The 14071-nt window shown below is 47.8% G+C and overlaps 7 protein-coding genes across 7 annotated transcripts; 3 read left to right on the top strand and 4 right to left on the bottom strand.

Moving 5' to 3' along the window:
• Positions 1-46: 46 nt before the first annotated feature.
• Positions 47-532, top strand: N7529_011733 (uncharacterized protein; the record flags this gene model as incomplete). Its single annotated transcript, XM_057247259.1, has 1 exon — positions 47-532. The coding sequence occupies one exon, from the start codon at positions 47-49 to the stop codon at positions 530-532; it is 486 nt and encodes a 161-aa protein (XP_057092608.1).
• Positions 533-2333: 1801 nt separating this feature from the next.
• On the bottom strand, positions 2334-2573 carry N7529_011734 (uncharacterized protein; the record flags this gene model as incomplete). Its single annotated transcript, XM_057247260.1, is given in 2 exon segments — positions 2334-2435; positions 2451-2573. 2 exon segments carry the CDS (start codon positions 2571-2573, stop codon positions 2334-2336), a joined length of 225 nt encoding a protein of 74 aa, XP_057092609.1.
• Positions 2574-3914: 1341 nt separating this feature from the next.
• Positions 3915-4103, bottom strand: N7529_011735 (uncharacterized protein; the record flags this gene model as incomplete). The annotated part of the gene is made up of 1 exon (XM_057247261.1): positions 3915-4103. The coding sequence occupies one exon, from the start codon at positions 4101-4103 to the stop codon at positions 3915-3917; it is 189 nt and encodes a 62-aa protein (XP_057092610.1).
• A 685-nt stretch (positions 4104-4788) lies between these two features.
• Positions 4789-6622, top strand: chsD (chitin synthase D; the record flags this gene model as incomplete). The annotated part of the gene is made up of 2 exons (XM_057247262.1): positions 4789-4881; positions 4952-6622. Coding segments are annotated over 2 exons (1764 nt in total), but the record flags the coding sequence as incomplete, so codon positions are not given.
• Positions 6623-7308: 686 nt separating this feature from the next.
• On the top strand, positions 7309-9710 carry hsp88 (Hsp70 chaperone Hsp88; the record flags this gene model as incomplete). Its single annotated transcript, XM_057247263.1, has 4 exons — positions 7309-7383; positions 7461-7531; positions 7604-9350; positions 9411-9710. The coding sequence occupies 4 exons, from the start codon at positions 7309-7311 to the stop codon at positions 9708-9710; spliced, it is 2193 nt and encodes a 730-aa protein (XP_057092612.1).
• Positions 9711-11149: 1439 nt separating this feature from the next.
• Positions 11150-11368, bottom strand: N7529_011738 (uncharacterized protein; the record flags this gene model as incomplete). The annotated part of the gene is made up of 1 exon (XM_057247264.1): positions 11150-11368. The coding sequence occupies one exon, from the start codon at positions 11366-11368 to the stop codon at positions 11150-11152; it is 219 nt and encodes a 72-aa protein (XP_057092613.1).
• A 467-nt stretch (positions 11369-11835) lies between these two features.
• Positions 11836-12400, bottom strand: N7529_011739 (uncharacterized protein; the record flags this gene model as incomplete). The annotated part of the gene is made up of 3 exons (XM_057247265.1): positions 11836-12012; positions 12042-12111; positions 12141-12400. 3 exons carry the CDS (start codon positions 12398-12400, stop codon positions 11836-11838), a joined length of 507 nt encoding a protein of 168 aa, XP_057092614.1.
• Between the last annotated feature and the right edge of the window lie 1671 nt (positions 12401-14071).

Here is a 14071-nt window from a genome sequence, read left to right on the forward strand (position 1 = left end):
TCTATGTGGATCTTATGAAGCGTCTTACTTACCACCGAATGTGACCATGGTATTTGATCATCCCTCAATCAGTGCTATTAACTACTCTGGTATCTGGTCAATCTTTAGGGAGAATAATGATCATCATCTACTGCGTAATGGTCGGGGTCATGGAGATGCCGGGGGCACGAGGGGACTGGCGGTCGGGGGTCCCGGTAATCACCTCTCGCAAGCAGGGGCCGCCCCACTGGCTTCGGGACGGTGGCCGCCGGCGGTGGGTGGAGGGAGAGGGGCGCCAGTTGGCCGGGGGGAGGACTTAGTGGCGGGGGGAGGCGAAGGGAATCCGAAGTGGGAGGGGAAAGCGGCTCGCGCGACTCACCCCGGGGCATGGGCCCTGCTACGAATTCCCCCTGCGATGCGCGGCCTCACAGGGTGGTGCCATTCCGAATCACATCAGTGTGGCTGTACAGATCCCTGCCTACGTGTTGGAAGCGTTCTCCGAGATCTTCGCGACCCCGGCAGGATACGAGATGGCCTTCCTCCTGTCACCTAAGAGCATGATTTCAAATTTTGGGTTCATCTGAATTTTCGATCATAATTTTATTTTCATCTGCCGTCTTTGGCCCCTGGCCCGCCTCTAACCCTGGGTTTCTTGTCTGTTGCTCGAGGTCCGTTATAGCATCTCTCAGCCATGCGTGACTAGTTGACTCGCATGTAGGAAATTACGGGTATCTTGTACACAGTGTCAAACAAAGAAAGGGAAAAACGGCCCCTAGATAGTCTTAGCGTGTATTCGTTACAAAGACCCCATGCTCAGTAGGGGAATTCAGCTTCTCCGTTGGACCCACTTAAATCCGGACCACTGGAGCTACAGTTGTAGTGACCACTCACTAGTGAACTACCAGTTAACTCACTAGTTACGCAAAAGTGTTGTAACAGCGTCAGCCCCACACGGGAATCGATCTAGGTACCACACGTTTAAATAATAGTTAAACGTAATTCATGGCCAACCGGTTGACACCCGTTGGTCAACCGGTTAACCTACCCACAGTACGGCGTAACAAACTTTTGAATCAGGGTGTCTCAGCCAAAACGCAATAGCCAATTTAGATACAGCGATTTTACGTGAAAAAATCTTGTGCCCTTTCATATCTCCCTACCCCCACTATACTTTGGCGAAGCGTTCCTACGTGGTCAATATGCCCGACTAGCCGATTCGCCTACCTTATGCAATATCCCCAGTGACCGAGCTATCTGCAACTGGCTATCCTAGCTACTTAGCTAGCTAGCGGCGTTCTGGTACTATAAGGCTAGGTGGTTCCTTGGCGATGGCGAGGGAAATCATGCGGAAGAATAATTGTATATTTTGGAGCTTCAAAATTTTGGGGGGCCGACGAGAAGTTACGCGAGGTTTCTTTTCTTAACAAGCACTAACCGGGCCTTAAATTTTTTACTAAAAAATACTAGACCCTCCAAAGGAGAGTCCGACACCCAAACCAACATACTAGACCCGCCGGTTCTTAAAACATAACCCTTAATATTACTAAATTTGCCGACGAGCCCTCGATATCAAACGCAGCCGAGCGATAGATAAAAAGGTTACAGAAAAGTGGTTCGATAGATATACCCGGATCGTCGAGGAGAATTGCATTTTACCCGGCGATATCTATGATTCTAATGACACTAGCTTTTATATTAATGTCGGTGAATATTAACAGATTATTACCTGAGAACTGAAGCGTAAAACAGTCAATATTTCTGTTATAAATCGTAAATCCGTAACGATAAAAGAAAGATTTTGTTAGACCAATCCAATTGATCTGAGCCAGAAGGTGGCCAACATGCTCCATTCCGAGCTGCCGGACGAGTTGGGCATGCTTCTGACAAGGAAGCAGCTTGGTGAGTCCATCGGCTACCATAGCCGTGGTAACCATTCATTCAACGGGAATTCGTCCCTCTTGCACTTCCTATCTCCGCCAATGCTGGCGGATGTCAATATGTCGGAGCTTGGTTTGCAATGGAGGCGCTACGCTAGTCAAAAGACTAACTGTCTGCTTGTTATCGCGTTCGAGAGCGACAGAGTGACCTGGATCGAACATAACCTGCTTGGAGATTCGCAACCACATGCATAGCGACTTGCCCGCTTCGGTAATACTAGTAGTTACTGTCTTCTACTTAGCTGCCTTCTAGCACTAGGCCTCTGAAGATTTTGCAGGGATACCCCTCAGAGCTTCTCCGATCGTATCCATTTCCAAAAGAGACACCGCGAAAGAATTGAACACACTAGGCAAACCACTAGTATTCCTGTGATAGCAGAGTGCTCGGTGTTTAGTTTAGTACATATAAGAGAACATTTAGTTAATCTTATGCAAATAGTCAGGTGAAGGATTCGACAGAGATTGAGCCAGGTGCGAGGTCGCCTTAGCAACGTCGGGTCTGGTGACGGTGGTTGCATACTGTGCAGAGCTTACCTTAGACGAATACTCGTGTTTAGATTTGTCTGAAGCTTCTCCTTCGAATGGCTTAAGTTGGCCAATGTCAACTGGAGGAACTTCAAGTCTTCTGTCCTCGATCAGATAATATTTGTGCGCCATTGACGAGATATAGGCATCTTGACATAGCTAGATTGCACCTCTTTGATAGTCACAGAGGATTCGGATGCCAAAGAACCACTCCGCTTCACCTATTAACCTAAGTTCATGTGCCTCGTTCAGTCTTTAACTATATGGGTAGCCTCTTGGCGTTGACACGGGTGGTGGAAAATGACGAGCTCGTCAACACAGAAGGTTATACTAATTCTATCTATAACGAATAGTCAGACATCTTCATGCACAACCCTCAGTTCAATTAGGTCAAGATCCTCGAGGCTTCCTGTTGCCACAATCTCAGTGATCTGCGAGGCCTATGTAAGGTTTAAATTAGCTTCTAGCACTTCATGCTCTGTCTTTCAGAGAAAATTTGCCCGGAGACAGTTCCACATATACTTCATTAAAAAGTAAACTGTTTAAAAATGCATTTACCACAGCAAATTAAGCATTTTCAAGTCCGAACGCGGCCGAGAGCAATTCGAATCGGGCAGTTCTTATTGCGAGAGTCGCTAAGTACTTTTCCTCCAAAGCCATCTTCTGGACATCGCCTCTTGCGCAGATTTTGGCCTTATATCTAACTAGTAGCCTACAACTTGAATTTATAGGTAAACACCTATTTTAGTGGCAAGATTTGCACTGATTGGTCTGAAAGACTATTGACCTCTTCAAAAGTCTCCTCACCCTACAGGATTTTGATCTCAATGTGGGCTACTTGCACGAAGCCATCGCAATAGGGATGTTTCAACATTTCATCCCAGTTCTTCGGCTCAAGTGGGAGAGCATCTCAATAGGGTCTGTGTCAGGACATCGATGAGGCTAATCTAGTAGAGCATGCTAACAAGATGCCTTTATGCGAATGCTCTTAGTCCCCATAATTAATGACTGTGTTCATGACAGTAAGGTGCGCCTTACGCTTTCGGGAGCGCTTTCCATCTGATATTTTTGCTTCAGATAGATTTGGATTAATATCCCGCGGGACAATTGCACCTCTCATGCGATAACCTAGCAGAGGATCCTCAATAGTCTCATGAAGCTCGTTTTGTAGTTGGTCTTCAGGACTTCCTGACAATCTTTCCCCTCAGCTGCAATACGAGGAGAATGACTTCTTGTACCTCCTCCTGTACGTGGCTTATCTGGAAACGCTCCAGGGACCTGGGAAATGCTCGCTATAGGCATATTATCGCGCGACAGAGTGAGAGACGGCGTCTTTAGCTGTTTCTTTTGTGTTGCAACGAGGAGAGTGACTTCTGGACCTTGTCTACTTTACCCAAATTCTGGTTCACTTGATGAAAACTGCCATTTGCTTTGAATAAATCGCTCATATCTGCTATAAAATTGTTGCGCACTTTAGATAGGCTGCATTGCATATTGGACTTCAACATTTGATGCCCCTACCTTTTCGACAATCAACACGTCTGTAACGACGACTACAACTAAGCGACTTCGGGTCCAACTGCGAGAGTTCGCCAGCAAACGGGTGCCAGCGCCCTTGAAGACCAGGCCACCGGCCTTGTGCGTGAGAATGATTAGGACCATATTTCATGTTGACTAAATTTCCGACCTCTTGTATGTACCCGCAAGCTCGGCTTGATTCATGAACTTATATTATAACTATATAAGTCTGATAATTTTACTCTTTCATCCCCCCTTTCCCTTTGTTCAATGATATGGTAGTGGATTGTTTCTACACTCAGCCAATAAGCAATACAATCAGTTGCTTTCTTCTAAACAATCCTCTTCGTGGCCATTTTTGCGACAATTTAGCTATCACTATCACTACATCTTTCGGGACTTCTCACTTAATTTACAAACTCGTCTGCTAGATCTTTTACAGTCTCGGCCAGTTTGGTCGTTTCCAGGGTTATGTTAACTAAACCCACTGTATAGAGAAAACCGCATTCCCAAAGTAGGATCAAATGACCTACGCATTGGCTTTTCCAGATGGAATCCAAAAAGGGATTTTAATACACATTCGCAGTTGAAACAGCAGCTAAAGCATCTAAGTGTCCTTTCTGTTGGGGGGTGGGGTCCTACGTGGTTTCCCAATGTGGCTTCCAATGTGGCTTCCAATGTGACTTCTCAGGCGCTTTCACAAACCCTCTTCGCAAGCATCTCCCCAAGCGGTTTCTTGGGTGCAGTTCACTATGGAGTCAGCAGCCTGGCCAATCAGAGATGTATTAAGATCGTCCTTTGAGTTGAAGCAACATGCTGACAGCCACAGATTATCTACCTGTCGATCGTCGGTCCAGTGATGCTGGCGGCAGTTTTCGAATGGATCCTCTGGCTCGCAGCCTTCATTTACTGCTTGGTCAAGGTATACGCGAAGGCCGATACTTGGAGTATCAAAGTGTTGGCTATAGTGATGATGGTATTGTTTTCCTTAGTTCGGTATGATACATCACGCTAGCAATTATTTATCAAGATTGCTTACAACCCAGTTTGTTAGACTTGCCTTTCTTCCAGTCATGCTAGTGACACTTCCATTGCCGCCCCACATCATGGTCTACATACCACAGAAAATGGTTAGCGGGTTCCAGAGTTTCGCATTTGGGGCATTCTCCATCCTCCTCATCGTTCCATGGCTTTGCTGCGTCTATGTCTTGACTACCAACTCCCTAGGCAGGAAAAAGAGGATCAAGCAAGTCCTAGATGATCGCACCGCTCCGAAGACCGTTGTTGTCATGCCTGTGTACAAGGAGGCGCCAAGCATATTGATCAAAGCCATCAACTCCGTGGTCGACTGTGATTATCCACCAAATTGCATCCATGTATTTCTTTCATACGATGGCGGCATGGTGGATGAACCGTACCTTCAGGTCCTTGCGCATCTCGGTGTTTCGATTTCACTGCAGATATATCCCCAGAGCATCGACTGCACTTACAAAGGTGCTCGAATCACTGTGTCTCGGTTCATGCATGGAGGTAAAAGGCACTGCCAGAAGCAGACCTTCAAGCTCATCGACAAGGTCTATGCTGATTATCTTCGGAGAAATGACAATTTATTCCTGCTTTTCATTGATTCCGACTGCATTCTTGACCGCGTTTGCCTGCAGAACTTCATGTACGATATGGAACTGAAGCCAGGCAGCAAGCGCAACATGTTGGCGATGACCGGTATCATCACTTCAACCACCGACAAAAACAGCCTGCTCACCATCCTTCAAGATATGGAATATGTCCATGGGCAGCTTTTTGAACGATCGGTTGAGTCTGGATGTGGTGCAGTGACGTGCCTTCCTGGAGCTCTTACTATTCTGCGGTTTTCAGCCTTCCGGAAGATGGCAAAATATTACTTCTCCGACAAAGCTGAGCAATGCGATGATCTCTTTGACTATGGAAAGTGTCATTTGGGAGAAGATCGCTGGCTCACCCATCTATTCATGATTGGTGCCAACGAGCGATATCAAATCCAGCTGTGCACCAGCGCTTTCTGCAAAACAGAAGCAGTGCAAACATTTGGCAGTCTTCTCAAGCAGCGCCGACGATGGTTTTTGGGGTTCATCACCAATGAGGTGTGCATGATCACAGATGTACGGCTTTGGGTTAAATACCCACTGCTCTGCTTGGTCCGTTTCATGCAGAATACTATCCGAACTACTGCACTCCTGTTTTTCACCATGATTGTGGCACTTATCACTACATCAAAGAAGGTAGATGATCTGCCTGTCGCTTTCATGGGATTTTCCCTTGGCCTGAACTATATGCTCATGTTCTACTTCGGCCTACGTCTCGGTCGTTTCAAGGCCTGGCTTTATCCGCTCATGTTTCTTGTGAACCCTTTTCTCAATTGGATATATATGGTTTATGGCATATTTACCGCTGGTCAAAGGACATGGGGCGGGCCTCGTGCGGATGCCGCAACCGCCGATGACCATACCACCCCTGGTGAAGCGGTAGAGTTGGCTAAAGAACTGGGTGATGAGTTCAATGTCGATGTTCATACCTTCCGCAATACTCATCTTGTGCGCCGGAAATCTGTCCCTGTCCGCCCATCAGCAGATGTGGTAGGGCAGTTTGCTCCCACTGAACAGGTTTCAGATGACGTTTTTGTTTGAATCTTGGCCTTTTTTTTTGGTCATTTTGCTTGGATACTCTTGGCCTTTGTTGTTGTGCTTGGCGAGCTCTCTTTCCGACCTCCATTTGTGCCCTTTCTTTTTATTGTAGGTTTTGTCTCCTTGTTTTAGTGCCTTTTTGTTGCCCTATTCTTACCCTGAATTGACCATGGTACTTGAAGATGATTCCTGAGGGTTCTTGTTTCTCATGTATGACTGAAGAAAATTCTTAACGAACAATATGTCAAGGGTAGGCAACAAACCCCGTAATGATGTAGCCAATGATCCACCAGAGAATTCCTCATAAAGGCGGTCACCACTTTATGACCAATTTTTTCTTATTCTGCCAGGCTTCTGGGCGGTGAAGGTGGGCATGTCTAGTAGGTTCGATGAGGATCGATGAGGATCCAAATCACAGTCATGAGATGAAAATGTATATAGAAGAGAGGAAATACTGCAGAGAAAAAAGAGAAATCTGTTACACTTTTGCTTAATTTGCCTTATACCCCAAACACCGCTTTATTAGTTCGGTGCCTAAGCAGCCAGACCGCTTGACAACTTGGTCATCGCCCCTCCAATAATAGTGGAGTGGCGTGCAAATTCTCCCCTCCGGGTTCTCGTTTCACTTTTCTCACTTTGATCTATCATCATCCCCTTCCCCTACCTCATACCCCTTACTTTCTCCCAAAATGAGCGTCGTCGGTATAGATTTGGGTGCCCAGAGCACTAAGATTGGTGTTGCCCGCAACAAGGGCATTGACATTGTGCGTACCCCACGACCCCCATGCGGACTTACAGTTTTTTTTTGTTCGGAACATCGTGACTTCACATAAGTTGATAGACCAATGCGCTGACTTGCTTTTTTTTTTCAACCATCCAGATTGCCAATGAAGTTTCCAACCGTCAAACACCGTACGTTTTTACCCAATCTTGAGCGTTCTACCTATCTGAAGATGCAAAACTGATTCAAATCCTTTGTTTTAGCTCCCTCGTTGGATTCACACCTCGCTCTCGTCACCTCGGTGAGGCCGCCAAAGGTGCTGAGATTTCTAACCTGAAGAACACTGTCGGCTCGCTTAAGCGCCTGATCGGCCGCTCTTTCAACGACCCCGATGTCGCCATCGAGCAAGAATACAACACATGCGCTCTGGTCGACGTAAATGGCCAGGCTGGTGTCGAAGTCAACTACCTCGGCAAGAAGGAGAAGTTCACAGCCACCCAGCTGGTTGCTGCGTACCTCAGCAAGATCAAGGACATCACCGCTAAGGAGCTGCGCCTTCCCGTCTCCGATGTCACCGTCAGTGTTCCCGCTTGGTTCACTGATGTGCAGCGCCGTGCCATGCTTGACGCTGGTGACATCGCCGGTGTCAACATCCTCCGTCTCATCAACGACACAACCGCCACCGCTCTCGGCTGGGGTATCACCAAACTGGACCTCCCCGGCCCCGAGGAGAAGCCCCGCCGTGTTATGTTCGTTGATATCGGTTACTCCGACTACACTGCCTCCATCGTTGAGTTCCGCAAGGGTGAGCTCAACGTCAAGGCTACTGCTTACGACCGTCACTTCGGTGGCCGTAACTTCGACAAGGCCCTCACCGAGCACCTCGCCGTTGAGTTCAAGGAGAAGTTCAAGGTCGACATCAAGACCAACCCTAAGGCCTGGGCCCGTACCCTGGTCGCCGCCGAGAAGCTCAAGAAGGTTCTGTCGGCCAACCCTCAGGCACCCTTGAGCATCGAGTCCCTTATGGATGATACCGATGTCCGCGCCATGATGAAGCGTGATGAGCTCGAGGAGATGGTCAAGCCCCTCCTTGACCGTCTGACCGTCCCTATCGAACAAGCCCTCTCCGAGGCCAAGCTCAACGCTGAGGATATTGACCAGATTGAGCTCGTTGGTGGTTGCACCCGTGTTCCCTCCATCAAGGAGACCCTCACCAAATACTTCAACAAGACCCTGTCCTTCACCCTGAACCAGGATGAGGCCATTGCCCGCGGTTGTGCCTTCAGCTGTGCTACTCTTTCCCCTGTTTTCCGTGTCCGTGACTTCGCTGTCCACGACATTGTCAACTACCCCATCGACTTCACCTGGGAGCAATCCCCCGAGATCCCCGATGAGGACACCAGCCTCACCGTCTTCAGCCGTGGCAACGTCATGCCCTCCACCAAGATCCTCACCTTCTACCGCAAGCAGCCCTTCGACCTGGAGGCTCGCTACTCCAAGGTTGAGTCCATGCCCGGTAAGGTCAACCCCTGGATTGGCCGTTTCTCTGTGAAGGGTGTCCACGCCGACGCCAACAACGACTTCATGATCTGCAAGCTGAAGGCCCGCCTCAACCTTCACGGTATCTTGAACGTTGAGTCCGGATACTACGTTGAGGATATGGAAGTTGAGGAGCCCGTCGAGGAGGAGAAGAAGGAGGGCGATGCCATGGACACCGACTCCAAGGACGAGCAGCCCAAGAAGACCCGCAAGGTCAAGAAGCAGGTTCGCAAGGGCGACCTCCCCATCACATCCGCCACCGGTGGTTTCGACCAGGCTACCAAGGAGGCCTGGACCGAGCGTGAGAATGCCATGTACATGGAGGACAAGCTTGTCGCCGAGACCGACGAGAAGAAGAACGAGCTCGAAGCCTTCATCTACGAGCTCCGTGATAAGATCGATGGCATCTACTCCGAGTTCGCCAGTGACGAGGAGAAGGAGAAGCTCCGCGCCAAGCTCACCGACACCGAGGTAATTTTTGATAACTTTGGCACTTCATAATTGCCATCAGAAAGCTAACATTATATTCAGGACTGGCTCTACGAGGATGGTGAGGATACCACCAAGTCCGTCTACGTTGCCAAGATGGACGACATCCGCTTCATCGCCGGACCCATCATCCAGCGCTACAAGGAGAAGGCCGAAGCCGAGCGTGAGGCCGTTCGCAAGGCCGACGAGGAGGCCGCTGCCAAGAAGCGCGCCGAGCTTGACGCCAAGAAGCAGGCCGAAGACGCTGCCAAGAAGGCTGAGGAGGACGCCAAGAAGTCTGAGGGCGATGCCGAGATGACTGACGCTCCTGTCGAGAATGGCGATGCTGCGGACAAGCAGTAAATCATATTTAAGCGATTGGTTTGCTTTTTCTGCGTATGGGCTTGGATATGGCCAGCCCTCATGTGTGCACGCTTTGCTCTGATCTTACAAAATACTGGATCGAGTTTATCGCGTTATGACGAAAAGGACTTATTTTAAGAGATGTGATATGCACCTAGAGATGAGATCGACTTGACTCTCACTTTTTTGTTCTAATGGCAAATGGTTATGATGTAGATCGCTCCTTTCCTCGGATGTTTACGAATAGATGAAATATACTCAACGCCTTTGCCTTATCTTTTCGAACATTTTGCTATTATACTCGACATTATACTCAAACAAGTAGTGGGTGGTTCATCATATGGCAGTGATTGTAAAGTGGGCAGGTAACCCAAGAGACTTTCTAGCTGATACGCGGTTGAGTTAGGGATTCTGCCTCCTTCCTCTGTCTTTCGTTCCGTATGCCTTGAACTTTGTGAAGTTAACCTAGCTTGCTCTTTTCTTTTCTGCTTTTCCTGTTATCCTCCTCGCACGGCCTCCTTCGCCCTTCCATAGCCGTGGGACTTGGTAAATTTACATTCACTAATATAAATCAAAATTAGTGAACAAATTTTATATAGTTAATGGTACATTCTGATACTATTCCTATGTAAACTGGCATCTTTACAATTTAGGAAGAGAGGAGACATAAAGGGACATAAAAAAGAGACGTAAGGTATTCTACATCCTGGAAATTCGAAATTCGAACCCTGGATGGAGATTATGCATGCCTCAATCTTACCAGGTAAAAAGACTTGGGGCCAGGATTGAGCCCAGATGAGGAGGTGTCGCCTTAATCTTTACACTCTGCCAAATTTGGCAATTGATGCGTTGGTTGACTCCTGTATGCGGTTTGAGCGGGATTCTGTCCAGGCCGGCTCTCCAACGACGTTATCTGAAGATGAGATGTATTGCCGGAACGTTTCTTTGCTACGTGACCAAAAATATCAAAAGTGATGGCTCTAATGCCGGTGGAATCTACATATTACAAGGCGGAGTACAGAGAACCCCTTCTCGCTGTATCATTCTCTGAAAAAGCAGGTGCGTTGTTAAATATGATGGATACATACATGCATGTATCTTTGGGCTCACTAACGTTCCTTCCCTGTTGCGCAACTTCCCAATTGGGGTAAGCAAACGCCATAAAAGCGGCTCTTTCTTCTCTCCTCCCTTTTTTTCTTCCTTTCTTCTCTGCCCGCATAATTCTTATATATTTCGACTGTATACTTTTGCAGCCCTTGTGTCTTCTATTTGACTTTAATGGACCTCTACTCTACCATGAGCGCGAACCCACTTGAGATCGGTCATATTATCAGCAATATCCTCGTTCCTTTGATCGGTCATGCTGTTGGTGCACTAGTGACCCATTATCTAGGTAAGCATTCAAACAGATCAAGAAACCTTCTCTCGAAGCAGGCATTTCACGTGATAAACCCTGCCATCTGCGCTAGCAGCTGGAAAGGCAGATCAGAGATGTGAATTGTTTGTTGACACTTTGCGGGATTCTCACGAGAGTTTGCAGGCTTCTCACGAGGCTTGTCGAGAAGCAGATTGGCACCAAAGCTTCCTCTCGGGTGTAGAGCGCAGTTTATGACACCTAAGGTGTTGCTTGGAAATCGGTGCTTTGCCTTCGCTTGCATTTCGTGCATTTGCTTGTTTTTGCTTGCTGGCTGGTGAGTTGGGAATGGGGGGAGGTGGGGCTTTCTCCCAATATAACTTTTTTCCCCACGACTAAGAACCTAGGAAAACAGGTTCGCCTGTTTTTTGGGGCACCATCCCTTCCGGGGTGCTGCGCCAGCGATGGGTTTACACTTCTACGTAGTGCTGGTGACCAGTACCTCTAAAAGGTTCGCGCCTCTTGAGGGAAGCTAAAACAAACCCACCAGCAACGTTTCCGCCAACCAGTCTTCGTAAGGTGAGTTTTGCCCACCGCAACAAGAGCTATGCTGACGATTGTCCGAACGGAAGTACCTCCCATTTCGAGGCGACCAACCGTTCTTCGAAACGGCAATGTCGAAAAATCCTGGCAAACGCAAGGACACTTGGTAAAGAAGCCTGCAAAAGCATGTCCCTATTGTGTCCTCCTGTGATCGGACTGTTGAAGTACTCATGGCTGGGGCTGGACGAGGCGACCGACAGGAGAAGCATTCCGACGGATCATACCAATGTTCTCGAAGATCTGCAGTGAGTCATTGCAGGGCGCATATGTGGCAGAAAGGTCAGCGCTGTTGAAGGAACACACAACGTTCATTGCAGACTCCGACGGTTTAACCGAGGGGCCTTCCTTGCTCACATACGGTGTTTGTTAGATACAAATTGCTTCTTCTCTGCTTCCTTCTTGGTTGGTCTGCCTTTGCTTTTACTTCGCTCATTAGTTCCTTCTCTATTCACCAATAAACATGCCATTTTCACCTTGCAAGGTCTTCCAAGATTTGCTTAACACGGGCCATAGAAAGCCGTCTCCCCATTCGGTCTTGAATGGATATAATTTCACTTAATGCTGTGCGAAAGCGCAACCTGCTCATTTTAGAAATTATCCACTCTACGTGAATTCGATCCTTGGTTTCAATCCCTGTCATAAAGAGGGGCAACTGGAATAATTCATGGCCCCAGGGGTCTTGCTCGCCAAAGGCACGGTGGGCGATGTTCATCAAACTAGTCATGGCGAACATGATGTGGGGTGGACTTTCTTGTGTGTAATCGCTCAGCGTTAAGCGAAAGTAGTAGAGTTGCACGAAGTAGAAGCCACTCACGGCGGTATCGGAAGTTCGCAAGAAAGGAGATCGAGCCGCCTTTGGAAGTTGTGTCATTCGCAAGATGGAACTGTATTGCTATATGGAGAAGTCAGATACATGAGCAGTTTGAGCTATAAATGAGAAGTCAATACCGTTTCGATTTCAATGATCCCTCTGTCGATTTCAGGATCACGCGGTCTTGCTTGATCTGAAACTTTCTTGCTGAGTTCGTTCACCTTGTGGAAGAGGCATGTGATTCTGTGCCCCATTTCCATAACTGCTGTTGTTTCAAGGTGATGCATGACTTCGTTATCCGGATATGATTGTCCCCAGTGTCGCTCCAATATGTACCGTTGCTGGGAAAATATTCGCCAATGTAGATCGTCACTACCAAATAGATGTTTTGCAAGATGACCGCCGCATCCTTCAAACTCCATTTTTATATCTTCCGATGCTACAAATAGCAGCAGTCGCCCAATAAGACCAGGCTCAGTTGATCGACATGGATCGTGCCATGCAGAAGTAAAGGAGTTCTCTTCTAGTTTGACCCCGGAACTCAAACGGTCTAGAGTAAATCGCTGAATATAATTTAGAACCGCCAAGCTGAGTTGTTCAATTGCCTTCTTGTCCAGGCGATCACGATGGCTCATGCACAAATATAGAAAGAAGAATGAGCTAAGAGTACTGAAATGATGGGGTTCGGTATCCAGGTTCATGAGCTGTATAAGCATGTCCGAGCCTTTGCGGAAGTGTGCTCTACTAGTACTGACGCTGACTGCAGGGCGAGGAGAGCGCCGATTCAGGTCCATAGAAGAGATAGCAATTAGGAAATGCATGGCCACTGGTATGTGGAAGACAGACTGGAGAATGCAACCCAGCATAGACCAACGGGGAGTAGTAAGTAGCCGATCTGAGATAAATCTCTCTTGGTAGTGATGCAAGGCCTGGTATTCATCCCCACTAAGAACTAATGAGTGGTCAAGGACAACATCATGCATGAACAAAGTGGGCGAATATAGAAGGCTGCTAAAGTCCAAACAGGAAGTGGACCAAGACATATCCAAATCGCGTTCTACTTGTGACGATACGTTTGGAGATGTCACATTGATAGGCATTTGCGATGCGTCGGACTTTGGAAGAAGTTTCCTTTGCTTCTCAGCAGATCGTCGAGCCGTTGTTAACTCGGCTCTTTTGGACAGCCAAGAGCACTGCAAATTCAGGCGAGAACATCGCAGACAGATTGGATGCCGTTGATCACATTTGACCTTGGCGGAACGACACACCTCACAGGCATTCGTCCTCGGTCGTCCTGATCGCCCGCTCGGAAAACCTGATTGCGAATAGTTGGCCATTGTGGGAAAATAACTTTCTTTGACGAATTGCAATTATCAGTGGATGCTTGCGTGGAAATGGGCATATGCGATAGCTAAAAAGAATCAGATGGGCAACACTATAATATCTGAACATGTAAGCTTGATTCTAGCCCCAGATATGATTGTTGAGCCAAATGTCTCCATTGTCATTGGACGACTTTTCCGAGGACCAATCAGAATCCCGGAAGTGGGATATTATCGTCAACGGCCGGGTTAATTACGCCTTCTGTCGCCA

Source organism: Penicillium soppii (genome assembly GCF_028829465.1).
Source record: "Penicillium soppii strain IBT 18220 chromosome Unknown utg000010l, whole genome shotgun sequence".
NCBI classification, from domain to species: domain Eukaryota; kingdom Fungi; phylum Ascomycota; class Eurotiomycetes; order Eurotiales; family Aspergillaceae; genus Penicillium; species Penicillium soppii.